We start from the raw sequence: 27032 nt of genomic DNA on the forward strand, positions 1-27032 counted from the left end.
AAAAAACCCTGAAGTCACACGACTTCACCACCCACTATATCAGCACTCTGGTAGATTCTGAAAGCAGAGCAATAGAGACCAATCTAACAGGGGGCAAAACAAACTGGCACAAGCAGCCACATATGGGTGGTGATTCAGCACAGCCCCAGCCGGAGCTGGCTGACCTGCACAAAGCAGGGATAGACAGAACCTGAACAAATGCAAACAGAAAAGCAAATGAATCACTTAGCTGAACAATGCAGGAACAGAGCTGGATACGTCAGACCTCAGGAGGCAAGGCAGCAAAAAAAATCACCAGAAGGGATAGAGGGCGTCGGCTGTCTTAAATCCCAATCTGAAACCCCAGATCTCCAATCGTCCTCCTCCTCATCAGGTGGCAAGCCTTTGTCAATCAAATCAGCTCCACTACCTCCAGTAACCACCAGAGGGAGCCCAGAAAGAGAACCTGCAACCCGTCTGTCAAACCGACCAGCTCCACCACCTTCAGCAATAACCAGAGGGAGGCCAGAAAGTGAATTCACAACACGGGTCCAGCACTGCCCCAGCAGGGAGCACGCTGAACCCTTACAGCAAAGCAGAAAGAGGCAAAACCAGATCAGATGCAAAGGATTAGCAAATGAACAACTTAACTGAAAAATGCAGGATCAGGCAGGAGACAGCAGACCTCAGAATGCACAGGAAGAAAACTAATCACCAGCAGGGACTGAAGGAAGCCTGCTCACTTAAATACTCCAATCAGTAACCCCTGATTTCCAATCCTCATCGTCAGGTGGCAGACTTTGGCCAGCTCCACTACCCACAGTAACCACCAGAGGGAGCCCCGACACAGAAGTCAAATTGAGAAAGTTCACAACAGAGTTAGATTTCATCTGATTCTGACATTTCTGTCAAAAACATACTGTCCCATGATATACGCTGTTTTTTCTTGTCTGATCCAATATCCTAATGTAAAAATTTCAATTTTTACTGAGCAGGACCCCAGGTACAGTGATACTTGTGGTTACTGTCACTTTGAGAGGCATATTTAACAATACAGAATAGAGTTGAGCGAAACGGGTCGAAAAATTTCAAAAGTCGCCGACTTTTGGCAAAGTCGGGTTTCATGAAACGAAACCCGACCCTAGGATGAGGTCGGCCACGAGGTCGGCGACTTACGCGCCAAAGTCGCGTTTCAAAAGTTTGTTTTGCGCTCTTTTTCAGCCAATCAGGATCCACGGACACTGTGGGCAACGTGATGACATAGGCAGGGGTCACCACCATCTTTCAGAAGGGCATGCAAGTGATTGGCTTGCTTTGGTGGGCGTCACAGGGGGTATAAAAGGGCGTGCACGCCGACCGCCATCTTACTTCTGCCGATCTCAGTATAGGGAGAGGTTGCTGCTGATTCTGTAGGGAGAGCGTTAGGCAGGGAAGAAGACAAAAAAACTGCTTCTGCTGCTAGCGATTTGGCCTGCACAACACACCAGTCACTGTGTGTGCAGTGCAAGGGGAGGCTATATAGTGGTGTATCAGTGGTGTTGGTTGTTGGGCTGCCTTCTAAGGCTTCCTGACATTCCTGCATTGCTGTTTACCCACTGCTCCGCAAACTGCTTTTTTAAAAGCAATCCCAATTTTTTTTTTTTGTCCTGCTGAGAAGAAAAAAAAACTGCTTCTGCTGCTAGCGATTTGGCCTGTACAACACACCAGTCACTGTGTGTGCAGTGCAAGGGGAGGCTATATAGTGGTGTATCAGTGGTGTTGGTTGTTGGGCTGCCTTCTAAGGCTTCCTGACATTCCTGCATTGCTGTTTACCCACTGCTCCGCAAACTGCTTTTTTAAAAGCAATCCCAATTTTTTTTTTTGTCCTGCTGAGAAGAAAAAAAACCTGCTTCTGCTGCTAGCGATTTGGCCTGTACAACACACCAGTCACTGTGTGTGCAGTGCAAGGGGAGGCTATATAGTGGTGTATCAGTGGTGTTGGTTGTTGGGCTGCCTTCTAAGGCTTCCTGACATTCCTGCATTGCTGTTTACCCACTGCTCCGCAAACTGCTTTTTTAAAAGCAATCCCAATTTTTTTTTTTGTCCTGCTGAGAAGAAAAAAAAACTGCTTCTGCTGCTAGCGATTTGGCCTGTACAACACACCAGTCACTGTGTGTGCAGTGCAAGGGGAGGCTATATTGTGGTGTAACAGTGGTGTTGGTTGTTGGGCTGCCTTTTAAGGCTTCCTGACAGGCTGGCATTGCTGTTTACCCACTGCTCTGCAAACTGCTTTTTTAAAAGCAATCCAATCTCCCTTATCCTCTAGTCACTTTTGTCACAGCTGTGCCATCGAGCCTGTGACATAGCGCTCAGATATCAGTGGGCCTCACACAATCCAAAAGTGTCCAGTGTCCACAAGTGTGTGCAGAAATTCAAAATCTCCTTTATCCTCTAGTCACTTTGGTCACAGCTGTGCCATCGAGCCTGTCACATAGCGCTCAGATATTCATTGGGCCTCACACAATCCAAAAGTGTCCAGTGTCCACAAGTGTGTGCAGAAATTCAAAATCTCCCTTATCCTCTCGTCACTTTTGTCACAGCTGTGCCATCGAGCCTGTGACATAGCGCTCAGATATCAGTGGGCCTCACACAATCCAAAAGTGTCCAGTGTCCACAAGTGTCTGCAGAAATTCAAAATCTCCCTTATCCTCTCGTCACTTTTGACACAGCTGTGCCATCGAGCCTGTGACATAGCGCTCAGATATCAGTGGGCCTCACACAATCCAAAAGTGTCCAGTGTCCACAAGTGTCTGCAGAAATTCAAAATCTCCCATCCTATAGACACCTTGTACCTTGTTTTACATTACTATATAGTTTGTTGGATTTTGTCTACATTTCTACAAAAAATTAGGAAGGCTGGTGGAAGAGGCCGTGGAATTGGGCGGGGGTTGGCAGCTGGTAATGATGGTGTTGGTGGTGGATCTGATGGTAGTGGCAAGAGCAAAATAGGACCGAATGCAGGAGGTGTTGAGCCTGCGTCATCGTCTGGCTACATAAGGCCTCGAACGCTTAGTTTTCTAGGAGTTGGCAAACCGCTTTTAAAGCCAGAGCATCAGGAAAAAGTTTTGTCTTACATTGCTGACTCAGCCTCCAGCTCTATCGCCTCCTCTTCTTCAGTTGTAAAAAGTAAAAGCACTGAGTTGTCATTGGAGGCTCATGTTCATGAACCACACCTTTCCTTGTGTCCTTCACCCCAACCAAGATTGAAGGATGACGCAGGCCATACTACTGATTACTCCTTGGAGCTGTTTTCACATACCATGCCTGGATTATCAAGTCAAATGGTGAATTACCCAGGCCAAGATGAATCTGACATGGAGTGCACTGATGCACAGCCGCTGATGGATGATTCTGCTGGTACATTCACTCAGAGCACTACATTGTCCTCGCAGTGTACAGAGCCAGATTCTGACCCTGATGAGACTCAGGTGCCCCTTCCCGCACACTATACCACCATACACGGTGACACAGAGGAAGGTGCACATGACATAGAAGAGGAGGTGATGGATGACCCAGTTGTTGACCCAGATTGGCATCCATTGGGGGAAGAGGGTGCTGCTTCCAATAGCTCAGATGAGGAGCATCCACAGCAGACATCGACATCGCAACAGCTGTTATCTGGCAGGCCCGGAGCACTCCAAAGACAGGTTCCAAACATCAAAAGAGTTGCTGGACAGCTTGTCCAGAGGGTCAAAAGATCACAGCGTGCTAGGCCGCAAAATGTCTGCCAAAGTAGGAAGAGTGCAGTGTGGCACTTTTTTGACCAAAATCCTCATGATCAGGCCAAGGTTATCTGTAAGAAGTGCGCAAAGACCTTTAGCCGAGGGAAAAATCTGAAAAATTTGAATACCAGTTGCATGCTTAGATATTTAACCAGCATGCACTTGCAAGCGTGGACACAACACCAAACCTCAAGTGCCACATGTGCAACTGATCACAACGAAGGTAGTCAGCAACGCTACATTGTTTCCCCCACTGTAAGCCCACCGGTTAGCACAGCAGCAAATGTTGAGGTGTCGTTGCAAGGCCACAGCAGTCAGGGTATCCCACTGTTATATCAACGAAAGACTGATTCTAGGCCATCAGAAAGAACACCAACTCCATCACCATCATCAACCCTCTCTCAGTCCGCCCTGTCCACCGCTACTTCCACCATATGCAGTTCTCAAGTCCAGCTCACCCTCCCAGACACTATGAGTAGGTCAAGAAAGTACTCAGTCTCTCATCCGCGTACACTGGGTTTGAACGCCCACATTGCCAAACTAATCTCGTTTGAGATGATGCCCTTTCGGTTGGTGGAAAGCATAGCTTTCCGCGAACTTATGGCCTATGCAGTACCACGCTATGACCTACCCAGTCGCCACTTCTTCTCTCGCAAAGCCATCCCAGCCCTCCACCATCATGTGAAAGACCGCATTGTCCATGCACTCAAGCAGTCAGTGAGCGGAAAAGTGCACCTCACAACTGATGCATGGTCCAGTCGGCATGGCCAGGGCCGTTACGTGTCCATCACTGCGCACTGGGTTAATGTGGTGGATGCAGGGTCCACAGGGGACAGCGGTGGTGGGACAGTGCTGCCTAGCCCACGGTATAGAAAACAGTTGGCTGTAGGCGTTCGACCCCTCCTCCTCCTCCTCCAGAAGCGAAAGCTCGTCCACAGAGCGCAGTCGTACGAGCACTCCATCTGCAGCTGCCACTGTTGCACACGATGTGTCCCCCTATCGAGCAGCTAGTGGAAAGCGTCAGCAGGCTGTGTTGCAGATGATGTGTTTGGGCAACAGACACACCGCCGAGGTGCTGGCCGAGTACTTGAAGCGACAAACTGAGTCATGGCTGGGCAGTGTACATCTTGAGGCAGGCAAGGTAGTTAGTGATAACGGCCGTAATTTTGTGGCAGCCATAGCCCTTTCAAAACTCAGCCATATACCTTGCTTGGCTCACACCTTGAACCTGGTGGTGCAGTGCTTCCTCAAAAATTATCCGGAGTTAACAGCCCTGCTCCAGAAGGTGCGAAGACTGTGCGCGCACATCCGCCGGTCGCCTGTACACTCCGTTCGTATGCAGAAGCTGCAGCGATTGCTCCATCTTCCCAACCACCGCCTCATTATCGACATTGCAACAAGGTGGAACTCCACCCTGCACATGGTGGAGCGGCTGTGCGAGCAGAGGCAGGCCATAATGCATTTGTGGGAGGATACACGGCCAGGCACTTTGAGAGCAGACATGGAGTTGACAGGTGTGCAGTGGTCGAAGCTGAAAGACCTCTGTAAAGTCCGTCAGTGTTTTGAGGAATGCACACGGCTGGTAAGCGCAGACGACGCCATCCTAAGCATGAGCATCCCACTTATGCGTCTGCTCATGCAAACTTTGACGCACCTTAAGGAGCAGGCGTCTGCAGCCAATGTTGATGAGGAGGAAGAGGAGGAGGGAATCCTTGATGACATTCAGCCATTGTCTGCTCAGGGACCTCTCCTGGACGAGGTGGAGGAAGAAGAGGAGGAGGAGGAGGAGGATGATGGGGATGATTACTTAGGGGAGGAGGATGCATCTCGTGGGGCAAGTGAAAATGTTGGCGTGGCAAGGTCTGGTACAGGGTTTGTGCGTGACTGGAGGGATGTGGATTTGCCAGAAAGTGCTCCTCCACCCAGCACTCGCAGTGCATCATTGACACCGGGAACATTGGCCCACATGTCAGATTATGCCTTGCAGATCCTAAAAAGGGACCCACGCATTGCCAAAATGATGAACGATGACGACTACTGGTTGGCCAGCATCCTGGATCCACGCTATAAAGGCAAATTACAAAACATCATGCCACAGGAGAACCTTGACCTAATATTGGCTAATAAACAAGCAACTCTGGTAAATCGGTTGCTTGAGGCATTCCCAGCACACAGCAGCGGTGATGGTTCTCACACGAGCCGTACGGGCCGGGGGCAGCTTGGCAGAGGTGTTCGTGGTGCACACAGCAGAAGTGGCGTTGGAGACAGGGGTTTCATGACAATGTTGTGGACTGATTTTTCAAATACCGCTCACACAACTGGTAATACTGCATCGATGGAAAGTGACAGGAGACAGCAGTTGTCAACTATGGTTACAAACTACTTTTCCTCCCATATCGATGTTCTCCCACACAGGTCATTCCCCTTTGACTATTGGGCCGCTAAACTGGACACCTGGCCTGAATTGGCCCAATATGCCTTACAGGAGCTCGCTTGCCCAGCTGCAAGTGTGCTATCGGAAAGAGTCTTCAGTGCAGCTGGATCAATCCTGACAGAAAAAAGGACCCGTCTGTCAACCCAAAATGTGGATGATCTAACCTTCATTAAAATGAAGCATGCATGGTTTTCCAAGGATTTTGTCCCACCTTCCCCTGATGACACATAGGGTGACAGAAAAATGGCTTGCTTTGGTCCACCTCTTCCTGGGACTTCACCTATTTCGCCTTTTGCATCAGCTGAATGTCCAACATCAACATATGCCACTTTCTAAAACTCCCTAACTGTGCTGCCTCCCCCCCCATGGCCGGGGTCACCACCTAGCGCACGACACCGTGCGAGTGCCGTTGCCCTGGACTGGTGGGTAGGCCGACTCTTGGGTGCGGGCACTGGCACAGGGTCCCTCATAGTGCAATCAAGTGTCTCTGACGGTGGTGGTGCACACCCGCCGTCAGACACACCGCCGTACTATGAGGGGCCCAGTGCCAGTACCGACGCCCACGAGTGGGCCCCCCTTGCTTGGGCAGGGCCACAGCATTCGCAATCTTTACCTCTCCCTGCTCCTCCGCTGTGTAATCTGGGCCGTCAAATCCATACTGTGCCTGACACCGTCTGAGCCTGCCTCCTGATGTACAGACATATATTTTGAATGTGTACGCTATCCATACATGTTATCCGGGGATACGGTACCCTTTCTAACCTTTGTGCAATCACGTGCAATCCATACTGGGCCTAACACCGTCTGAGCCTGCCTCTTGATGTATAGACATATATTTTGAATGTGTACGCTATCCATACATGTTATCCAGGGATACGGTACCCTTTCTAACCTTTGTGCAATCACGTGCAATCCATACTGGGCCTAACACCGTCTGAGCTTGCCTCCTGATATACAGACATATATTTTGAATGTGTACGCTATCCATACATGTTATCCGGGGATACGGTACCCTTTCTAACCTTTGTGCAATCACGTGCAATCCATACTGGGCCTAACACCGTCTGAGCCTGCCTCCTGATGTACAGACATATATTTTGAATGTGTACGCTATCCATACATGTTATCCGGGGATACGGTACCCTTTCTAACCTTTGTGCAATCACGTGCAATCCATACTGGGCCTAACACCGTCTGAGCCTGCCTCCTGATGTACAGACATATATTTTGAATGTGTACGCTATCCATACATGTTATCCGGGGATACGGTACCCTTTCTAACCTTTGTGCAATCACGTGCAATCCATACTGGGCCTAACACCGTCTGAGCCTGCCTCCTGATGTATAGACATATATTTTGAATGTGTACGCTATCCATACATGTTATCCGGGGATACGGTACCCTTTCTAACCTTTGTGCAATCACGTGCAATCCATACTGGGCCTAACACCGTCTGAGCCTGCCTCCTGATGTATAGACATATATTTCGAATGTGTACGCTATCCATACATGTTATCTGGGGATACGGTACCCTTTCTAACCTTTGTGCAATCACGTGCAATCCATACTGGGCCTAACACCGTCTGAGCCTGCCTCCTGATGTACAGACATATATTTTGAATGTGTACGCTATCCATACATGTTATCCGGGGATACGGTACCCTTTCTAACCTTTGTGCAATCACGTGCAATCCATACTGGGCGTGAGAACGGCTGGCGAGCTGTTAAGCAAGCTACAGCACCTGTGGTTTGCACACGTAAGTTTTTCATTTTTTCAGGAATGACGGTTAGGCCTAATTCCGGAACTGCGGTTGACCTGCACTTACTGGGAAATCATTGTTCGCGGGTAATAATTGTCATCAGTGATCCCCATCACTAACGTTGTTCAGCGGGTTATCTGCACCTGTAAGCGACAAACGCTGGCCTTTTCAGTGTAGCGCACATGCAGCCACGGACATGTAAGGGCATGACACACCAGTTATTGGCCAATCTCATGTGCCAGAGCCTCACGTGTCCCTCTAGTAAGCCGGACTCGGACCGCGGGGCATGACGGAGTCTCGTTCGTTAACGGAATTAAGCTTGCAATGTGTGCATCTGTTCTGTAGCTGGCATGGTTGAGGTTTCCCAGGTGGAGTCGAATTTAACCGTAGGCTCCACTCCTGGTGGTGCCCTTCTGGACATTCCTTTAAGGTTCAGCTTTGCAACCATACTGCCCACGTAAAACAAACACTTTGCCTTCATGAACGCTGTTTGGAGGGTCATGACTCGTGGGAATAACGCCGCCCAATCAGTTAACCTGCTAGAGGGCCCCCCCCTGCTTGCTCAGGATCACAGCACTTGCAAAGTTGAAATACTGTGCAGTGAGATGGAAGATGGGGACGACGAGGAGTCCAGACAAGTACAGGGATTCCCTAGCGAGGAGACTTATTTGATTGTTTTCAATGTTGGGACAGCAATTTTTGGGGAGCACTATACTCTGGAGAATGATAGATGGTGCCCACCATACACTGGAACATTCCAAAGGTGGACATCAGACACTGGAGCAGCATTTACAGGGCCCATTATACACTAGAGCAGTAGAAATGGGGCCCATTATGTTTGGAGCATTATTTGGGCCCATAAGACAGTGGAGCTTCATCCATGGGGACCAACATATACTGTAGCATTATGTGGAGCTCATCATATACTGTTTCAAACATTATATGGGACCAATGATTCTGTATGGAGAAATAGATGGGCCTCGTCATGAGATGTAAAAAGTGAAGTATTTTTCATTGTACTATACCGCTATTTCTCTGCCGTATCGGAGCATGATGAGTTGTGGTATGTGTTAAAGGGGCGCTCTTTCGCCCAGGGCACATGAAAACCTGGAGCCAGCCCTACCCCCCACAACTTTAGCCAAATAACCCCCATTTTTCAGTGCGTAACTTGTATTATGAAGTTAATTAAGGTTGACAAGCTTAAGTAAGAAGAATTGATGCTTTTGGCATTCAAATGGGCACTGTAGGTGTGTTTCCTGTCCTCCTCTCACTGCCGACTTTTATTCCCCATTGACTTACATTGGGTTTCGTGTTTCGGGACGACCCCGACTTTTCCCTATAATCGGACGATCTTGCTCGACCCGACTTTTGGAAAAGTCGGGTTTCACGAAACGAAACGCGACCCTAAAAAACCAAAAGTCGCTCAACTCTAATACAGAATTAACTTAACAAGTAAGAACAGTAAACAATGTTACTCCCTAATATACATATTCACTTAATGGGAGTTACACTCCAAACACTGTTACTTCACAAAGTTCTCAATATATTTATTAGTTTCCACTGAATCTCATGTGGTTATTCCCTTATGTTCTTTGTCCTGGTACTTTCCTCCACAACCCTCTTGGCTGAAGCTCATGAGAAAAAGCACTTGCAGCCATCAGTCTACTAATCTGATGTCTAGTCAGTGTCCATACACACCAGAATCCTCTTAGGCTTAAACACGGCACAGGCCAAATAGGCACAAATGATTAACATCCCCTTGAGAAAGCTGATATAATCTAAGCGAAACGCACGTCGGGGGTCCTTGTTGGTCTATTTCTGGTGTCCCTTGCCTTCTCCCTACATTGGTAAGTGTTGCCCCAGTGTATTTTTTCATTAGCAATGATAATTCATATTGTGCTCGCACTTTGACATTACATGGGAGCAACTCTTTGCCTGGGTACTATTACATTTAGTTGGCTGAGGACATTGGAATTCCTTTTCCCTACCTTGTCCTTCCTTTTTTGTATCCTATACTGTTTATATGTATATTTATTGAGACTCTGATGACTTTTTTGCTATGGTACTAAATAAATTTTTCATTTTACATATATTCTCCATTTCCTTCTTTTTCTTAAAATTATAAATCTGCAGTCACTCTGTGTGGCTGCAGACGTTTGAATCCCCCCAGTGCACGCACTGTGCACTGCGAGGATTCGCCGGTGTATGAGCTGGGAACGGCGATGATGTATGCGATATGCATACTCCTGGGAAGAAGCCATCTAGATGGTGTCGCCTTGCTCCATATAAGTGCGGGTGCAGATGTCCAGTGGGCATGGCAGTCTAGTCGGCACATCCTCTCAATACACTTGTATGGAGTGAGGTCATGCCCATTTAGACAGCTTCTGCTTGGGAGTAAATGTACGGGGGTGAGATATAATGTCTTCCATGCTTCCCTTCCCTCTGATTGTCTTCTGGTTCCTAATGTTTATAAATGTATTTTATGATAATTGCCTGTGGTACTGCTATATGTATAACTATGTATTACCGCTCTTTGTTTATGTTATTGCCACATGAATGTGTTACCATTTTATAGAAAACTGTAATATATTGCCTTGTATTCCTGTGTTATAGTATTGCAAATATTATATGCCTTTTGTACATGTACAGTTAGGGAAAGTTAGTGCATCCTTTCTTGGGACATTAAGGAAGGGCACTCTTAGAACATAGTTTCTCCATAGACGTAAGTAGATGTAATTATGTTGTGGGCCACTAGATGGGGTACACTAGTGGGGCCTGATAGGATGTTCATAGGGGTTTAATTGTAGGAAGGGCTGCTGGGTGTTAAGGTTAGTGCTGAAGAGTAGTTTAGTGAGACAGGGCCAGGGCGCCCAAGTGTCCACATGGGCTATAGGCCCGGACAGCTCGGTAGCCATGTAACGTTAAGTTGTTACAGCTCACATTACCCACGGCCACTGCAAGTCTTAGCAGTGGGTCAGTACTGAAAAAGGAAGATATGGTGTCTGATCAACTGGGCCAATGCTTTTAGGGCAGAAGTTGACTGGAATAAGGAAATGGAAGGAGTTGGAGCTTCAACGAGATCGGTACAGATGGGCCGGATGTTTTACCAGGGGCCACTAAACGTAGTGACTGATGAATTCGTGTCTGGGGCGAAACAGGCTGAAGGAAATGTCATTATAGCGAGGACAGGCCAGGACGGATCTGGGAAGCAGTCAGAGACGGTCCGGTCTGGGCGTGTACTGCACAGAAGTGACAGCAAACAAGGGAAAGATGAGGACGCACACAAATGTTATGATGTACCAACTGTAGATGTAACGTGTGAAATCCTAGGTAAAGAAAGTGTTAAAGTTGTCTTGTCTCCATTAATGTGAGTCACCTATAAGAGGGACCATTATGACCTGGGAAGTACCTGGATGACACTGAATCTGGAGATGCAGGTATGCCGAGAAGAATAGTATTGTTTCATGTAGGGGAAGGACTGGACACAGCTGCTACAGTAATACAGGTCACGACTACAGTCCTGTCCCTCCCTTACAAATGCATATCGCATACATGCTGCCGTTCCCGGCTTAGACAACGGCGAATCATTGTAGCGCACAGTGCATGCATTGGGGAGATTCAAAAGAGTGACAGCATACTTATCATTTAGACTGGACAACCCCTTTAAGGGTAATTTTCAATACATTTTTCAAAATGAGCTGTTCCCATCTGCAGTCTGTACCTTTAATGTGTAATCCATTAGCAGCTGGTTGGAAGAGACTAGCTTCAGTGATATCTCCCATACACAGCCCAATATGCCCTTTGTATATTTTTCAGCACACCGATGGAGGCAGTAGAAGCATAAAGGAGACTGTACAGCAGAGCTGAGCTGTCTGGATGAGGTCAATGACTCTATAAAGTGATTTTAAAAAGGGACCCGATCACCTAATTCATGCTGCCCAAACCACGGCAGTATAAAACATTCTGGCATTTTAGAAGAATATAAATCCGGCAGGTGACCACAGCCTGAAATGAGACTAGTCCACTGGCTGGCATTTACCAGCACCGCTCTAAGATGATTAACAGGCCTCTTGCTACGTGCATACATAGAAAACACCAGTCAATCACCTGCAGTGTCGCCAGATCTTTAAAGTTTATTTTCTCTGAAATTCTGGAGAGTTTCACAGAAGGACAGACCTGACAGCAATTGTGCCTCTGATTCATGGTGCCCACGGTATGGTCTACATGAATCGGGTGACAGGTTCCCTTTAAAGAGTAACGGTTGTTTTCATTTTTATTTGATAAATCAATAGTACACAAAAAAATAAGCAACTTTATAATGTATCTTATCAGAGAAATCTGCTTCTTTCTCTTCCAGAATTGATCGTTCATTATCAAAATTCTCAATTCTAAGGTAAAATCTGTACTCAGTGAAGATAGACTTTCCCATTACTGTGATAGGCGATGGCAGCTGCTGCTGATAAGATTCTATGCAGATAGGAGTGCGGAGTTCTGTCTTTACCTCTTCCCTCTTTCCGTAGCAGCTGCCATCTCCTATCTCAGTAATGGAACAATCTTTCTTCACTGAATACAGATTGTATCTAGAAATTGAAAATTTTGATAATGACTGATCAGTTCTGACAGAAACAAGCAGATTTCTCTGATAATATATAATACAAAGTTACAAATTTTCATGCGTATTATTGATTTGTGAAAGAAAAATTAAAACGCCAGTTAGTCTCCCCTGTGCATGCTTTCTCTCCCTGCTCCTCAGTGCTTCCACTCCCTCTCCATAGAGCATAATGTGCTGTGTCACATAACATCTGTAGTCCATCTTCTCTAAGCAAGAGGGATTTGGGCTTATTTTTCAGAATGGATGACAAGTATAGGAGGAGGGGGAGACTAAGAAATGGCTGATAAGTTGGGAAGGAAGCTGGTAAGATATATTACAAAGTTTCTTATATTTGCTTGTGTTATTGATTTATGTTTATCAAAAGTACAGTTCCATTTTAACAACTTAGTAAAGATCATCTAACACAGAGGAGAAATTACTTTTTCCTACACAATATTATTGCCGGGTTTTCAAGACTTTTCGATCATTGAACACCGATGTGGAAAAAATTTACCTTTTTGCACCTTACTAAATAATTTTTTATTAGTGGCTAAAAACACCTAAAACACAATCACTGTTGACTTTTAGCAACAGAATCTTACTTTTCTCACGGCCGCAGTGTGACAACTTATTGCGGTACTTACCCCCATCTCTCGTTAGATTTCATGTTTGTGGATATCTGTGTCGACTCCTGAAAACCTCTTTCGCTGCTGACTTGTTTAAGTTTACAGTTCGGCCTGCAAGAAGAAATCAGGTTGATCTCACTAAAGACAAAGCAGCTAAAATCAAGTAATAAGACACAATACTTCACAATACCGTGATATGAGCGTGGCATGGGCGGGAGTTGTCAGGAGTTAGCGAGGTCATGCACACCCGTCAAATTCATCAGTGGCGTAACTTACTCCAGAAATGTATGTCAGCCCCCAGCTTTTGTACAGTTCTGCCGACAGCGCACGCTGGATATCAGAAGCGCTTGATTCATTGAGCAACACATGGAGATCAATGTACTCCAGCGAGCACTTCATTAAGACCGGCGTGCACTATGCCAGTGATGATGAATAGCGCCAATTCTTTCTTTTACCTACATTTGGGGTCTCAGCATAGATAAATAATGTAAGAGAATCTTCAGTACTATTTTAGCAATTAAAATGAGAGACTGCAGTTTTAACCCTTTTACCCCCAAGGGTAGTTTGCATGTTAATGACCGGGCCAATTTTTAGAATTCTGACCACTGTCCCTTTATGAGGTAATAAATCTGGAACGCTTCCATGGATCCCGGTGATTCTGACAGTGTCTTCTCAGGACATATTGTACTTCATGATAGTGGTAAAATTTCTTTGATATGACTTGCTTTCATTTGTGAAAAAAATGGAAATTTGGCAAAAATTTAGGAAATTTCGCAATTTTTCCATTTTTAATTTTCATGCCCTTAAAACAGAGAAATATGTCACACAATATCGTTAATAAGTAACATTTCCCACATGTATGCTTTACATCAGCACGATTTTGGAAACAAAATTTTTTTTGTTAGGAAGTTATGAGGGTTAAAAGTTGACCAGCGATTTCTCATTTTCACAACATTTTTTTTATGGACCACATCACATTTGGAGTCATTTTGAGGGGTCTATATGATAGAAAATACCCAAAAGTGACACCATTCTAAAAAACTTCACCCCTGAAGGTACTCAAAACCACAGTCAAGAAGTTTATTAACCCTTCAGGTGCTTCACGGGAATTTTTGGAATGATTTAAAAAAATGAATATTTAACTTTTTGTGACGTCCGCCTGCGGGTCTGGGCTGCAGCCAGGCAACACCCCGAGAAACACTGATACCCTTTACCCCTATACAGGGATCTGGATTTATAGCAGAGCCCAGGAGGCGCTGTCTGAATAGGAGCAGTGACCAGAGCAGGACGGTCGCCAGAAAGGTGTTCCAATACGGGACACAAACGTGGAGATATGCGAGTCTAAACCAGTCGGGCAGCAATGGTACAAAAACGGTAGACAGAAGCAGAGTCAGATTCAGGCCAAGAGTCATAAACCAGGAGAGTAGCAGAGGTACAGAATCGTTAGGCAGAAGGAGAGTCAGAAGTCCAGGCTAAAGTCAGTCAGTCAGAAAGTAATTCACACAGTAACACACAGGGGAACCAAGAATATATCCGGCGGCTTGCAAGACCAGTTCCAAGGTATTTCAGGGATCAGGTCACCCCTCATAGGTTCCTGTACTGATGATGTCATCAGTACCGCCCCCAGGACCAGGCCAGATGGAGATGCAGTAACCTCTTGATGACTGACAGAGGGGTGGAGCCTGCGTCCACCAGATGCCTGCGCCGGTGCCCTTACTCTGTCAGCACCATAACTCCCGGGCGAGCCATGGCGCCTCCTAGTGACCGCGACAGGAGCAGCAGACCCAGAATTTAACGGCGACGTGACAGACCGGCGCCTCCTAGAGGCTAAAGCCGGGACAGTAGGCTCTGAGCCTGACGTGACAGAACCACGGCCCCTTCCAGTGGCCGAGGCAGGAACAGCCGTCCCTAAGTCTGACAATAAAGTGGCGGTCCGGCGCCTCCTAGTGGCCGCGACCGGAACAGCAGGCCCTAAGTCTGGCGGAAACGTGACAGTACCCCCCCCTCCAAGAGGGGCCTCCGGACCCTCAAAACCCGGTTTATCAGGGTGAAGGAGGTGAAACCTTCTAATCAACCCCTTGGCATGAATGTCACTAGCGGGGACGCAGGACCTCTCCTCTGGGCCATAGCCTTTCCAATGAACTAAATATTGCACAGACTTTCTCACTAAACGGGAATCAAGGATGCCCTGGACTTCGTACTCCAAGGCACCCTTGACCAAAACTGGAGGAGGAGGGGACTGGACAGGATGAATTGGGGAGCGGTACACCTTGAGAAGGGATTTGTGGAAAACATTAGGAATTTTAAAAGACTGAGGGAGCCTTAAACGAAAGGCTACCGGGTTAATTACTTCTAATATCTCGTAGGGACCAATAAACCTGGGCCCCAGTTTGGCAGATGGCACCTTAAGCTTAATGTTTCTGGTAGACAGCCAAACTTTGTCCCCAACTCCTAGGTGCAGCCCCGTGGACCTCCGTTTATTTGCGGCCGAAGCCTGCCTGACCTGGGACCCTTTCAAGTTTGTGTTCACCTCCGACCAGATTGTCCTTAAGTGATGTATGGAATTCTCCACTCCCGGAAGCTCCGACATCTTGGCCGAAAATGAACCAAAACGTGGGTGCAAACCATGATTGCAGAAGAACGGGGTGGTTTTGATAGATTCCTGGTACTGGTTATTTAGAGCGAACTCAGCTAATGGGAGATGTTCCGCCCAATCAGACTGATGTTCCGAGACATAGCAGCGAAGATATTGCTCTAGAGCCTGGTTGGTACGCTCCGTTTGACCATTGGTCTCAGGGTGGTAAGCGGAGAAGGATAATTCAATACCAATACGTTTGCAGAATGCTCTCCAGAATTTGGAAACAAACTGGATACCTCGGTCGGACACGATATTCTCTGGAGCGCCATGCAGCCTTATTACATGAACAATAAACAACTTACTCAGAGTTTCTGAATTAGGTAATCCAGAGAGGGGAACGAAATGACATTGCTTACTGAACCTGTCCACCACCACCCAGATACATGTCTTCCCCTCTGAGGGTGGTAGGTCAGTAATGAAGTCCATGGAGATGTGGGTCCATGGACTCTCTGGAGCGGGCAAGGACTGGAGCCAGCCGGCAGGCCGATTGTGAGGGGACTTGGCGCGAGCACAGATTTCACAAGCTAGTACATAATCCTTGCAGTCCTTAACTACTGTTGGCCACCAAAAACTCCTAGTCACAAGTCTGGCGGTATTATTGACCCCAGGATGGCCTGCCAGGACGGAGTCGTGCGACTCCTTCAGAACTTGTAGGCGAAACGGCGCTGGAACAAACAATTTCTGGGGGGGCGTAGAGTCAGGGGCTAGTTCTGGGGACCTACGGATCTCCTCCAGAAGGTCCAGAGACACAGCCGACACAACAATACCATTGGCCAGTATTGGAACTGGCTCCGAGTCCTCAGCCTGTGAGGGGCAGAAACTTCGAGAGAGAGCATCAGCCCTCACATTTTTGGTACCAGGACGAAAGGTTATTAAGAAATCAAACCTAGAGAAGAACAAGGCCCACCTCGCTTGTCTAGGATTTAATCTTTTAGCTGACTCCAGGTAAGTCAGATTCTTGTGATCTGTAATCACAGTGATCTTATGTTTGGCGCCTTCGAGGAAGTGGCGCCATTCCTCGAAGGCCCATTTGATCGCCAATAACTCCCGATTACCTATATCGTAATTCTTCTCAGTGGCAGAGAATTTGCGGGAGAAAAAGGCACATGGGCGAAGCTGAGTGAGTGATGCAGTGCCTTGCGACAGCACTGCTCCCACTCCGACCTCAGAGGCGTCCACCTCTACAATAAACGGGCGGTCCAGATCAGGCTGAACCAAAACTGGGTTGGCTACAAAGCACTCTTTTAACGTAGCAAAAGCCTGAATTGCCTCAGGGTTCCAATTGGTCACGTCTGCCCCTTTTCGGGTCAAATCCGTGAGTGGTTTAGCAATTTCGGAGAAACCCCTGATGAATTTTCGGTAATAATTTGCAAACCCTAAAAATCGCTGCAGCGCTTTTAGCGACTTGGGTTGCACCCAAGTTTTAATAGGTTGGATCTTGGCAGGATCCATACGGAAGCCTGTGCTTGAAACCACATATCCTAAAAATTGTACCTCCTCCGCAAAAAAAAACACATTTCTCCAGTTTAGCAAACAGGGAGTGTTCTCGCAGTCTCTGCAGTACAAAGCGAACGTGCTGAGCATGTGTCACAGGGTCAGCAGAATAAATCAAAATGTCATCTAAATACACGACGACATACACCCCACAAATGTCCCTGAAAATGTCATTTACAAAGTGCTGGAACACGGCAGGTGCGTTACTGAGTCCGAAGGGCATTACCAGGTACTCAAAGTGGCCAAGAGGGGTATTAAAGGCTGTTTTCCACTCATCCCCGTCTCTTATGCGGACTAGATTGTATGCCCCCCGGAGGTCCAGTTTAGTAAACCAACGGGCTCCCATTAGCTGATTAAAAAGATCAGGGATGAGTGGAAGCGGGTACTGGTTCTTTATAGTGATTGCATTCAATTCCCGGTAGTCAATGCAGGGTCTGAGACCACCATCTTTCTTTTCTACAAAGAAGAAGCCAGCTCCAACTGGTGAAATGGACGGTCTAATAAACCCCTTTTTTAAGCTATCTGCTATGTAGTCGTTCATAGCCTGACGCTCTGGACCTGAGAGATTAAATATTCTCCCTTTTGGGAGACGGGCATCTGGAATCAGATCTATAGGGCAATCATACTTTCTGTGAGGGGGTAGCTTTTCAGATTTTGCAATAGAAAAGACATCCTCAAAATCTCTGAAGGCAAACGGTATGTGGAGGGGTTTAACTTTAACTTGGTTTACTGTTAGCGACATGCAGTTTTCCTGACAGTGTGAACTCCAGCGTATAACATCGCCTAGGTGCCAGTCGATGACTGGATTATGCTGGCGTAGCCACGGCATTCCCAAAATGACTGCAGCAGACAAATTATCCATCACAAAAAATGACATAACCTCGGTATGCAATGCTCCCACCGACATAGTGATTTTGTCAGTAACAAATTTAACCCCCTCCTGGACAATAGATGTGCCATTAATAGCCATAGTTTTTATAGGGGCATTAAGTCTTAATAGGGGTACACCGAGGCTTTTAGCAACCAAAGAATCCATAAAATTCCCTTCAGATCCACAATCCACATACGCGTTCACACACTGAGATTTCTGACCAAAAGAAAGGGCAATAGGCAATAAAACTTTAGCCGCATCTGCGGACAATACCTGTGCCCCTGGGCAACCATAGCCAGAGTTGCCCAGAGGCCGATGTCTCAGTAGTATGGATCTCTGATGCTCAGCTCTCTCTCTGAAGGCTCCAGACTGCAGCATACTGGTGCAGGAAGATGAAAGTGCTCCTTCAGGCTGTGCACTGAACCAGGTGTTTAGGCCAGAAATCAGCTCAGTCAGAAGAAGGGAGAGAAACAAAAAGTTCAGGGAGACTGCTTTTGTATATGCTGGATATATACACAAGAAGCAGTTTTTTTTTTATGTGGCCGGATATAATGTGACGTTCACCTGCGGGTCTGGGCTGCAGCCAGGCAACACCCCGAGAAACACTGATACCCTTTACCCCTATACAGGGATCTGGATTTATAGCAGAGCCCAGGAGGCGCTGTCTGAATAGGAGCAGTGACCAGAGCAGGACGGTCGCCAGAAAGGTGTTCCAATACGGGACACAAACGTGGAGATATGCGAGTCTAAACCAGTCGGGCAGCAATGGTACAAAAACGGTAGACAGAAGCAGAGTCAGATTCAGGCCAAGAGTCATAAACCAGGAGAGTAGCAGAGGTACAGAATCGTTAGGCAGAAGGAGAGTCAGAAGTCCAGGCCAAAGTCAGTCAGTCAGAAAGTAATTCACACAGTAACACACAGGGGAACCAAGAATATATCCGGCGGCTTGCAAGACCAGTCCCAAGGTATTTCAGGGATCAGGTCACCCCTCATAGGTTCCTGTACTGATGATGTCATCAGTACCGCCCCCAGGACCAGGCCAGATGGAGATGCAGTAACCTCTTGATGACTGACAGAGGGGTGGAGCCTGCGTCCACCAGATGCCTGCTCCGGTGCCCTTACTCTGTCAGCACCATAACTCCCGGGCGAGCCATGGCGCCTCCTAGTGACCGCGACAGGAGCAGCAGACCCAGAATTTAACGGCGACGTGACAGACCGGCGCCTCCTAGAGGCTAAAGCCGGGACAGTAGGCTCTGAGCCTGACGTGACAGAACCACGGCCCCTTCCATTGGCCGAGGCAGGAACAGCCGTCCCTGAGTCTGACGATAAAGTGGCGGTCCGGCACCTCCTAGTGGCCGCGACCGGAACAGCAGGCCCTAAGTCTGGCGGAAACGTGACACTTTTTCCCCAAAAAATTTACTTCAGATCCAATTTGTTTCATTTTACCAAGGATAACAGGAGAAATTGGACCCCAAACATTGTTGTACAATTTGTCCTGAGTACGATGATACCCCATATATGCAGGTAAATCACTGTTTGGGCGCACGACAGAGCTAGGAAGGGACGGAGCGCCATTTGACTTTTCAATGCAAAATTGGCTGGAATTGAGATCGGATGCCATGTCGCGTTTGGAGAGTCCGTGATGTGCCTAAACGGTGGAAACCCCCTACAAGTGACACCATTTTGGAAAGTAGACCCTCTAGGGAACTTATCTAGATGTGTGGTGAGTAGTTTGAACCCCCAAGTGCTTCACAGAAATTTATAATGTAGAGCAGTAAAAATATAAAATCATATTTTTTTCACAAAAATGATCTTTTGGCCCCCAATTTTTTATTTTCCCAAGGGTAACAGGAGAAATTGGACCCCAAAAGTTGTTGTGCAATTTGTCCTGAGTATGCTGATACCCCATTTTTGGGGGTAAAACACTGCTTGGGCACATGGTAGAGCTCACAAGGGAAGGAGCACCATTTGACTTTTTCAACGCAGAATTGGCTGGAATTGAGATCAGATGCATGTCGCATTTAGAGAGCCCCTGATGTGCCAAAAACAGTGGAAACCCCCCAATTCTAACTCTAACCCTAAACACAAACCCCTAACCCTAATCCCAACCATAACCCTAACCTCAAACCTAACCCTAAACCCAACCCTAACCCTAATCCTAACTTTAGCCCCAACCCTAACCCTAATGGTAAAATGGAAATAAATACATTTTTTTATTTTATTTTTTTCCTTAACTAAGGAGGCGATAAAGGGGGGTTTGATTTATATTTATAGCGGATCTCTATAGCGGATTTTTATGTTTGGCAGCTCACACACTAAAAGATGCTTTTTATTGCAAAAAATAGTTTTTGCATCACATTTTGAGAGCTATAATTTTTCCATATTTTGGCCCACAGAGTCATGTGATGTCTTGCTTTTTTGTGGGATGAGTAGACATTTTTATTGGTGCCATTTTCAGGCACATGACATTTTTTTATCACTTTTTATTCCGATTTTTGGGACGCAGAATGAACAAAAACCAGCAATTCATGAATTTCTTTTGGTTTGGAGGTTTACACTATTCAACCTGTGGTAAAATTGATAAAGCGGTTCTATTCTTCTGGTTAGTACAATTACAGCGATACCTCATTTATATTTTTTTATGTTTTGGCTCTTTTATACAATAAAAACTATTTTATTTAAAAAATAATGATTTTTGCATCTCTTCATTCTGAGAGCTATAACTTTTTTATTTTTCTGGTGATGAAGCTATATCGTGGCTTGTTTTTTGCGGGACAAGATGACATTTTAAGCGGTACCATGTTTATTTATATCCGTCTTTTTTATTGCGTGTTATGTGTCAAAACTAAAGGAACAAGAAAGCGCAATAGGGTCTTATCCGGGTTAATGCTGGAGAAGTAGATTAGATTATACTCACCCTTTTTAGGAGAGGTTAAAGCATGTAGGATCAGTGTTCTGCTTGCTGCACGTCCAAAGGTCAGCTCCGCGACCGCTTACACATCAGATTTTGGAATAAATTCTTGGACTTTTGTGCGCTACCAGATAAATTCACCAATCCAATATTTAAGAGAAAGATTAATCCATTTATTTCCCAACGCGTTTCGAAATGTGTACCATTTCTTCTTCAGGGGATGACATATGTCATCCCCTGAAGAAGAAATGGTACACATTTCGAAACGCGTTGGGAAATAAATGGATTAATCTTTCTCTTAAATATTGGATTGGTGAATTTATCTGGTAGCGCACAAAAGTCCAAGAATTTATTCCAAAATCTTATTGCGTGTTATGACAGCTCTCTGCCTGTTCCCAGAATGCTTCGATCATGTTTGAGCGCAGTGTGCCGGGGGTTAAAGTGCCGGGAGTGGTCCGTGACCGCTCCTGGCACTTAGTGCCGGGTGTCAGCTGTGAGAATCAGCTGACACCCGGCAGCGATCAGCCGTGCTCCCCCCATGGACGTGGCTGATGGCGTATGACATACTATCCCGTCCATGGACATTGAGGCCCAGGGCACATGGACGGGATATTACATCATATGTCAGAAAGGGGTTAAGCAGTTTCATAGTTACCGATGACAATGTATTTTCCACTCTGAACAATATATAATAGTTTATACATAGCAGTAATCATCAGAGATTGCATTATGTTCAGTATTTCAAACTATTCGTCTTCAGGCTGCATTAAAGACCAGAGTCACTAGACTGACCCCTAACAGCTTATCTTACTTTTTCAGTCAACGGGCACCTCTATCAATATGTTTTTTTATAAATGGCGAAAAATACATGAAAACAATACACAATACTGATAAATAGTTGTTGAATTTTCAATGTTGAATTTTAATGTCAGAATCTTGCTTTACTTATGACTACAATGTGTGAACTTGTTGCTGTTCTTACCCAGAACTCTCTTTAGATTTCATGATTGTAGAAATCTCTGTTGACTCCTCCTGGATTCCTTTCTTGCAGCTGGTTTGTTCAAGTTTACTGTTCAACCTGCAAAAAACAAAACTCAGATTGATCTCACAAAAGACAAAACAAGTCAAATTAACTATAAATCACCATTAAAATAAAAATTAACCAGTTAAAGGCCATTTTCCTTTCCTCATTTCCTACATGCAATTTTAACGGCTCTAAAAAAATGTTTATGTTGGGATATTCATATTTATGTCATTTTTAGATCTTTTCTTATTTGTTACTGATTTTGGGGAAAATGTAAAAAAAAACATAGGTAATATGTGTCTATTATGTTGATATCTGGTAAGATATATTGTTAGGGTTGGCGGATCACGCTAAATAAGAATAACTAATTGAGTGTGATCGCAACCCGGGGTCCACAGTGCAGAGATGTTTTCCTGCTGCTAGTAACAATGGCTGAGCCGTGCAACAAGCATTCATCAGTCAACTCTCTGTGTTTACTACACACAGTGTGGACTTGTAGGGAAGGTAACCTGACGGACGGACTTGTCTGTAGGGAGAAGAGACGGTTGGTGCACTGTAGACGAATGTTTGTAATGATAAAAGGGAAACAGCTGGGGAAAATGGAATAGGAGTGCAGTACCTAAGTTTGACCACAAGATGGCAGGGGGAAGCGTGAGAACAGGACTTGACAGCAGCTTAAGGCTACGAAAACGCTTAGTCATGGGGGGAGGAGAGATAGGAACCCAGGAGGGAAATTCCCGAGGAGGGAGATAAATAGGACAGGAGAGGTCTCCAGAGGGTTCCAGTCCTGGGAGGAGCTCAGGAGAAAAAGAGACAGTGAAGGAGAACGAACAGTAGTGGAGAGCTCGACCAGGGGACTGAGGAGAAAAGAAGCCAGGGGGGTGGCCCCGACTCGAAGAACCGCAGAACAGACGAGGCCCTGGGGGTACCAAACTGACGACGACCTCGGACTGGTGAAGCGCTGGCGGTAGATAGGCCTAGGGCAGCCCCAGTGAAAGAGCCGCGAGGAACATCACTACGACAGAAGGAAGGTGCCGGTTCCCGGGCTTGAACACGGAGAGCTGTGGAAGTGCTGCTGTGTATTGCTGCAGTCGTCAGGAGGACCAATAAACTCGGACCTGTTGTACCCGAAATCTGCCTCTGTCTCGTGTCTGTGTCGTCTGTTCGCGGTAAGCAGTGCACCACCCCCAATCTGGCCCTTACTACAGACTGAACGCAGGATACTATTCTGACAGCATCTCAGAGTGGTATGCACTGAAGAAGGAATGCCAGCTCAACTACCCGCTGAGTGGCAGAGGAAAAAAACTAACTAATACAACTGTCCACCGAGTAACGCAAAAATATAAGTACGTAGCTCAGTTACCCACCGAGCGGTACTAAATGAGGTGTGGGCAATACCCAGTTGGAACCAAAAGGTTTTAAGCTCGTGGGTTTGACTGTGCCCCATAACTGACTCGTGCTAACCACACACGTGGCTGAGACAGGTGCTAGGCCAAGCCAAAAGAAAATCCTGCCTCTCTAAGGAAAGCTAGGCACTCGCACAGCTGAAAGAGCGGCAAAGTCTCCACACACACACCGTAAATGATATTAGCGCATTGGTGTGTGCCTTGGAGGGCCTTTTATAGGTTTAGGTTATGTCCAGTCGGACTGACCTTGCTTGTGGGCCAATCCGGAACTGCCGCATCACCAGAGCAGCTGACGACCAACCACTGATGAGAGGTCGCCACACGAGTATGCTCAGTAGTGTAATTTCTTGACTTAGCCTCCAGAGCATCTGTTCATTGCTGCCTATCGCTGGTTACCATAGGCTTGGCTGGTAGACCAACAGCAACAAAGCGAACAGCATGAGTCTGAGCAAGATGCTGAGACTAACGTCTTTGCTGAGCAGCCTCCACTGTGGTTAGCGTAGAATGGGAGACTACAGAGGCAGAAAAGGCTTGGGATCTACCCTGTGCAGAGGGAGAATCTCAGTGCCTAACATCTCCCCCCGGTAACGTTCGTCACGCTCGAAAGCCGCAATAATCTGGGGGGGCATGAATGTGCTCAATCGGCTCCCAGGTCCTATGGTGTCAGCAATGTTCAGTCATGGAGGAAGGCTGAGGCAATATACCACAGGATTCACCTCTTCCAGAACCTTGAAAGGACCCAGATAGCAGGGAGCAAATTTAGTGGACTCTACACGCAGCCTGATGTTACGAGCAGAGAGTCACACTAAATCGCCAGAACAAAAACCGGAGCGGGACGGCGCTGCACGTCGGCGGAGACCCTCATTCTCTCCTTAGAAGCTTTAATAGCATCATGCGTGCGATCCCAGATGTCACGTGCCTCCACTGCCAAATCCACTACCCTAGGATCAGAGGGCGAGATAGGCTCTCTCCACTAGCCCATTCGTCTTGGGATGGTATGCCGAAGAGAGATTGTGCTCAATGCTAAGCAGCCGACAAAGCTCCCTCCATAACCGAGACGCGAATTGAGGACCTCGATCGTTGATAATCTTGTCGGGCATCCCATGAAGACGGAAAATATGCTTTACAAAAAGCACTGCCAAGGCCCATGCCGACGGTATGCGCGGAAGGGGAACCAGATGCACCATCTTGGAGAAATGGTCGGTGACAACCCAAATGACAGTGTTGTTATGGGACTTGGGCACGCCCACAACAAAGTCCATACCGACAATCTCCCAGGGCCTATCTGCCACCGGCAAAAGATGTAACATTCAAGGCCACCAAGAAGCTCTCGCCAACAGCTCAGTGGTCTTCTTGATGCCGAAATGCCTGTGCATAGGATTTGCCTGGAGGCACCTGCTCCAGAGACACTGGAGCCACCGATCGAAGACTCTCCAATGGGATAATAAGCTGTGGCTCGTCTCCCTCCTCGGATGGGACCATGGAACGGGTAGGGCATCAGCACGTACAGTAAATTATTCTCCCCGGTGAGAAAATGGAGAGTAAAGTTAAACTGGGAGAAGAATAAGGACCGCCTGGCGTGGCGAGAAAAACCTGCCTCTCTTAGGAAAGCTATTCACTCGGACAGCTGACAGAGCAGCAAAGTCTTCACCCACATACACACGACAGCAAATGACATTAGTGTGCTGCCGTGTGCCTCGGAGGACCTTCTATAGGTTCAGGTTATGTACAGAACTTTGCTTGTGGGCCAATCCAGAACTGCTGCATCACCAGAGCAGCCGACGACCGACCACCAATGAGAGGTCGCTACACGAGCATTCTCAGTAGGGTGATTTCTGGACTTAGCCTCCAGAGCATCTGTTCGTCGCTGCCTATCGCTGGTTACCATAGGCTTGGCTGTTAAACCAGCTGCAACCAAGTGAACAGCACGAGTCTGAAAAAGATGCTGAGACCGACGTCTTTGCTGAGCAGCCTCCACTGTGGCCAGAGCAGAATGGGAGACCACAGAGGCAGACAAGGCTTTTGATCTACCCTGTGCAGCTGGAGAATCCCAGCGCCTGACATATATTGCAAAGTTTCTTATATTCACTTGTGTTATTGATTTGTTTGTCAAAAGTTCAGTTACTTTTAAACAACTTTGCCAAGATCATCTAATACAAAGGGGCAATTACTTTTTTCTACACAAGATTATCGCAGGGTTTCCCAGCATTTTCGACTATTGAACACCCATGTGAAAAAAATTTACCTTTTTGCACCTTATTAAATTTTTTTTATGTGGCTAAAACCACCTAAAAACACAATAATTACTTTTAGCAACAGAATCTTACTTTTCTCACGGCCGCAGTTTGTCAACTTATTGCGGTACTTACCCCCATCTCTCGTTAGATTTCATGTTTGTAGATATCTGTGTCGACTCCTCCTGAAAACCTCTTTCGCTGCTGACTTGTTCAAGTTTACAGTTCGGCCTGCAAGAACAACTCAGGTTGATCTCACTAAAGACAAAGCAGCTAAAATCAAGTAATAAGACACAATACCGTGATATGAGCGTAGCATGGGCGGGAGTTGTCGGGAGTTAGCGAGGTCATGCCCACTCGTCAAATTCATCAGTGGCGTAACTTACTCAAGAAATGTATGTCAGCCCCCAGCGTTTGTACATTTCTGGCGACAGCGCACGCTGGATATCAAAAGCGCTTGATTCATTGAGTAGCACATGGAGATCAATGTACTCCAGCGAGCACTTCATTAAGACCGGCGTGCACTATGCCAGTGTTAATGAATTGCCCCCAAATCAGTGTTAATGAATTGCCCCCAAATCTTTCTTTTACCTACATATGGGGCCTGAGCATAGATAGATAATGTTAGGGAATCTTCAATACTATTTTAGTAATTAATTAAAATGAGAGACTGCAGTTTTAAGCATTTTCATAGTTTCCAATGAAAATGTATTTTCCATTCTTAACAAAATCTTATAGTTTACACATAGAATTAATCATCAGAGGTTGCATTATGTGCAGTATTTTGAACTATTCTTCTTCAGGCTGCATTAAAGACCAGAGTCACTAAACTGACCCATAACAGCTTATCTTACTTTTTCGGTCAACGGGCACCTCTATCAATATTTTTTTTAATAAATTATGAAAAATACATGAAAGCAATACACAATACTGATATATAGTTGTTGGATTTTCAATGTTTAATTTTAGTGGTAGAATCTTGCTTTATTTATGACTACAATGTGTGAACTTGTTGCTGTTCTTACCCAGAACTCTCTTTAGATTTCATGATTGTAGAAATCTCTGATGACTCCTCTTGGATTTCTTTCTTACAGCTGATTTGTTCAAGTTTACTGTTCAACCTGCAAAAAAAAAAACTCAGATTGATCTCACAAAAGAGAAAACAAGTCATATTGCAAATTAACTATAAATCACCATTAAAATAAAAATTAACCAGTTAAGGGCCATTTTCCTTTCCTCTGTTCCTACATGCAATTTTAACAGCTCTAAAAAAATGTTCATGTTTGGATATTCATATTTATG

General features: G+C 46.2%; 1 protein-coding gene across 1 annotated transcript in view; it reads right to left on the minus strand.

The window, feature by feature from the left end:
* LOC141076038 (uncharacterized) overlaps window positions 1-27032 on the minus strand; it is a 98331-nt gene that overhangs the window by 31848 nt on the left and 39451 nt on the right. Inside the window, exons 12-15 of the mRNA XM_073563297.1 lie at window positions 26756-26851; window positions 25866-25961; window positions 22049-22144; window positions 13171-13263 (exon numbers count right to left, since the gene is read on the minus strand). Of these exons, the coding sequence (XP_073419398.1) occupies window positions 13171-13263; window positions 22049-22144; window positions 25866-25961; window positions 26756-26851 (381 nt within the window). The remainder of the gene's footprint in view (window positions 1-13170; window positions 13264-22048; window positions 22145-25865; window positions 25962-26755; window positions 26852-27032) is intronic.

This window comes from Dendrobates tinctorius, unplaced genomic scaffold, assembly GCF_039654945.1.
Source record: "Dendrobates tinctorius isolate UK_male_01 unplaced genomic scaffold, ASM3965494v1 ptg000384l, whole genome shotgun sequence".
NCBI classification, from domain to species: Eukaryota; Metazoa; Chordata; class Amphibia; order Anura; family Dendrobatidae; genus Dendrobates; species Dendrobates tinctorius.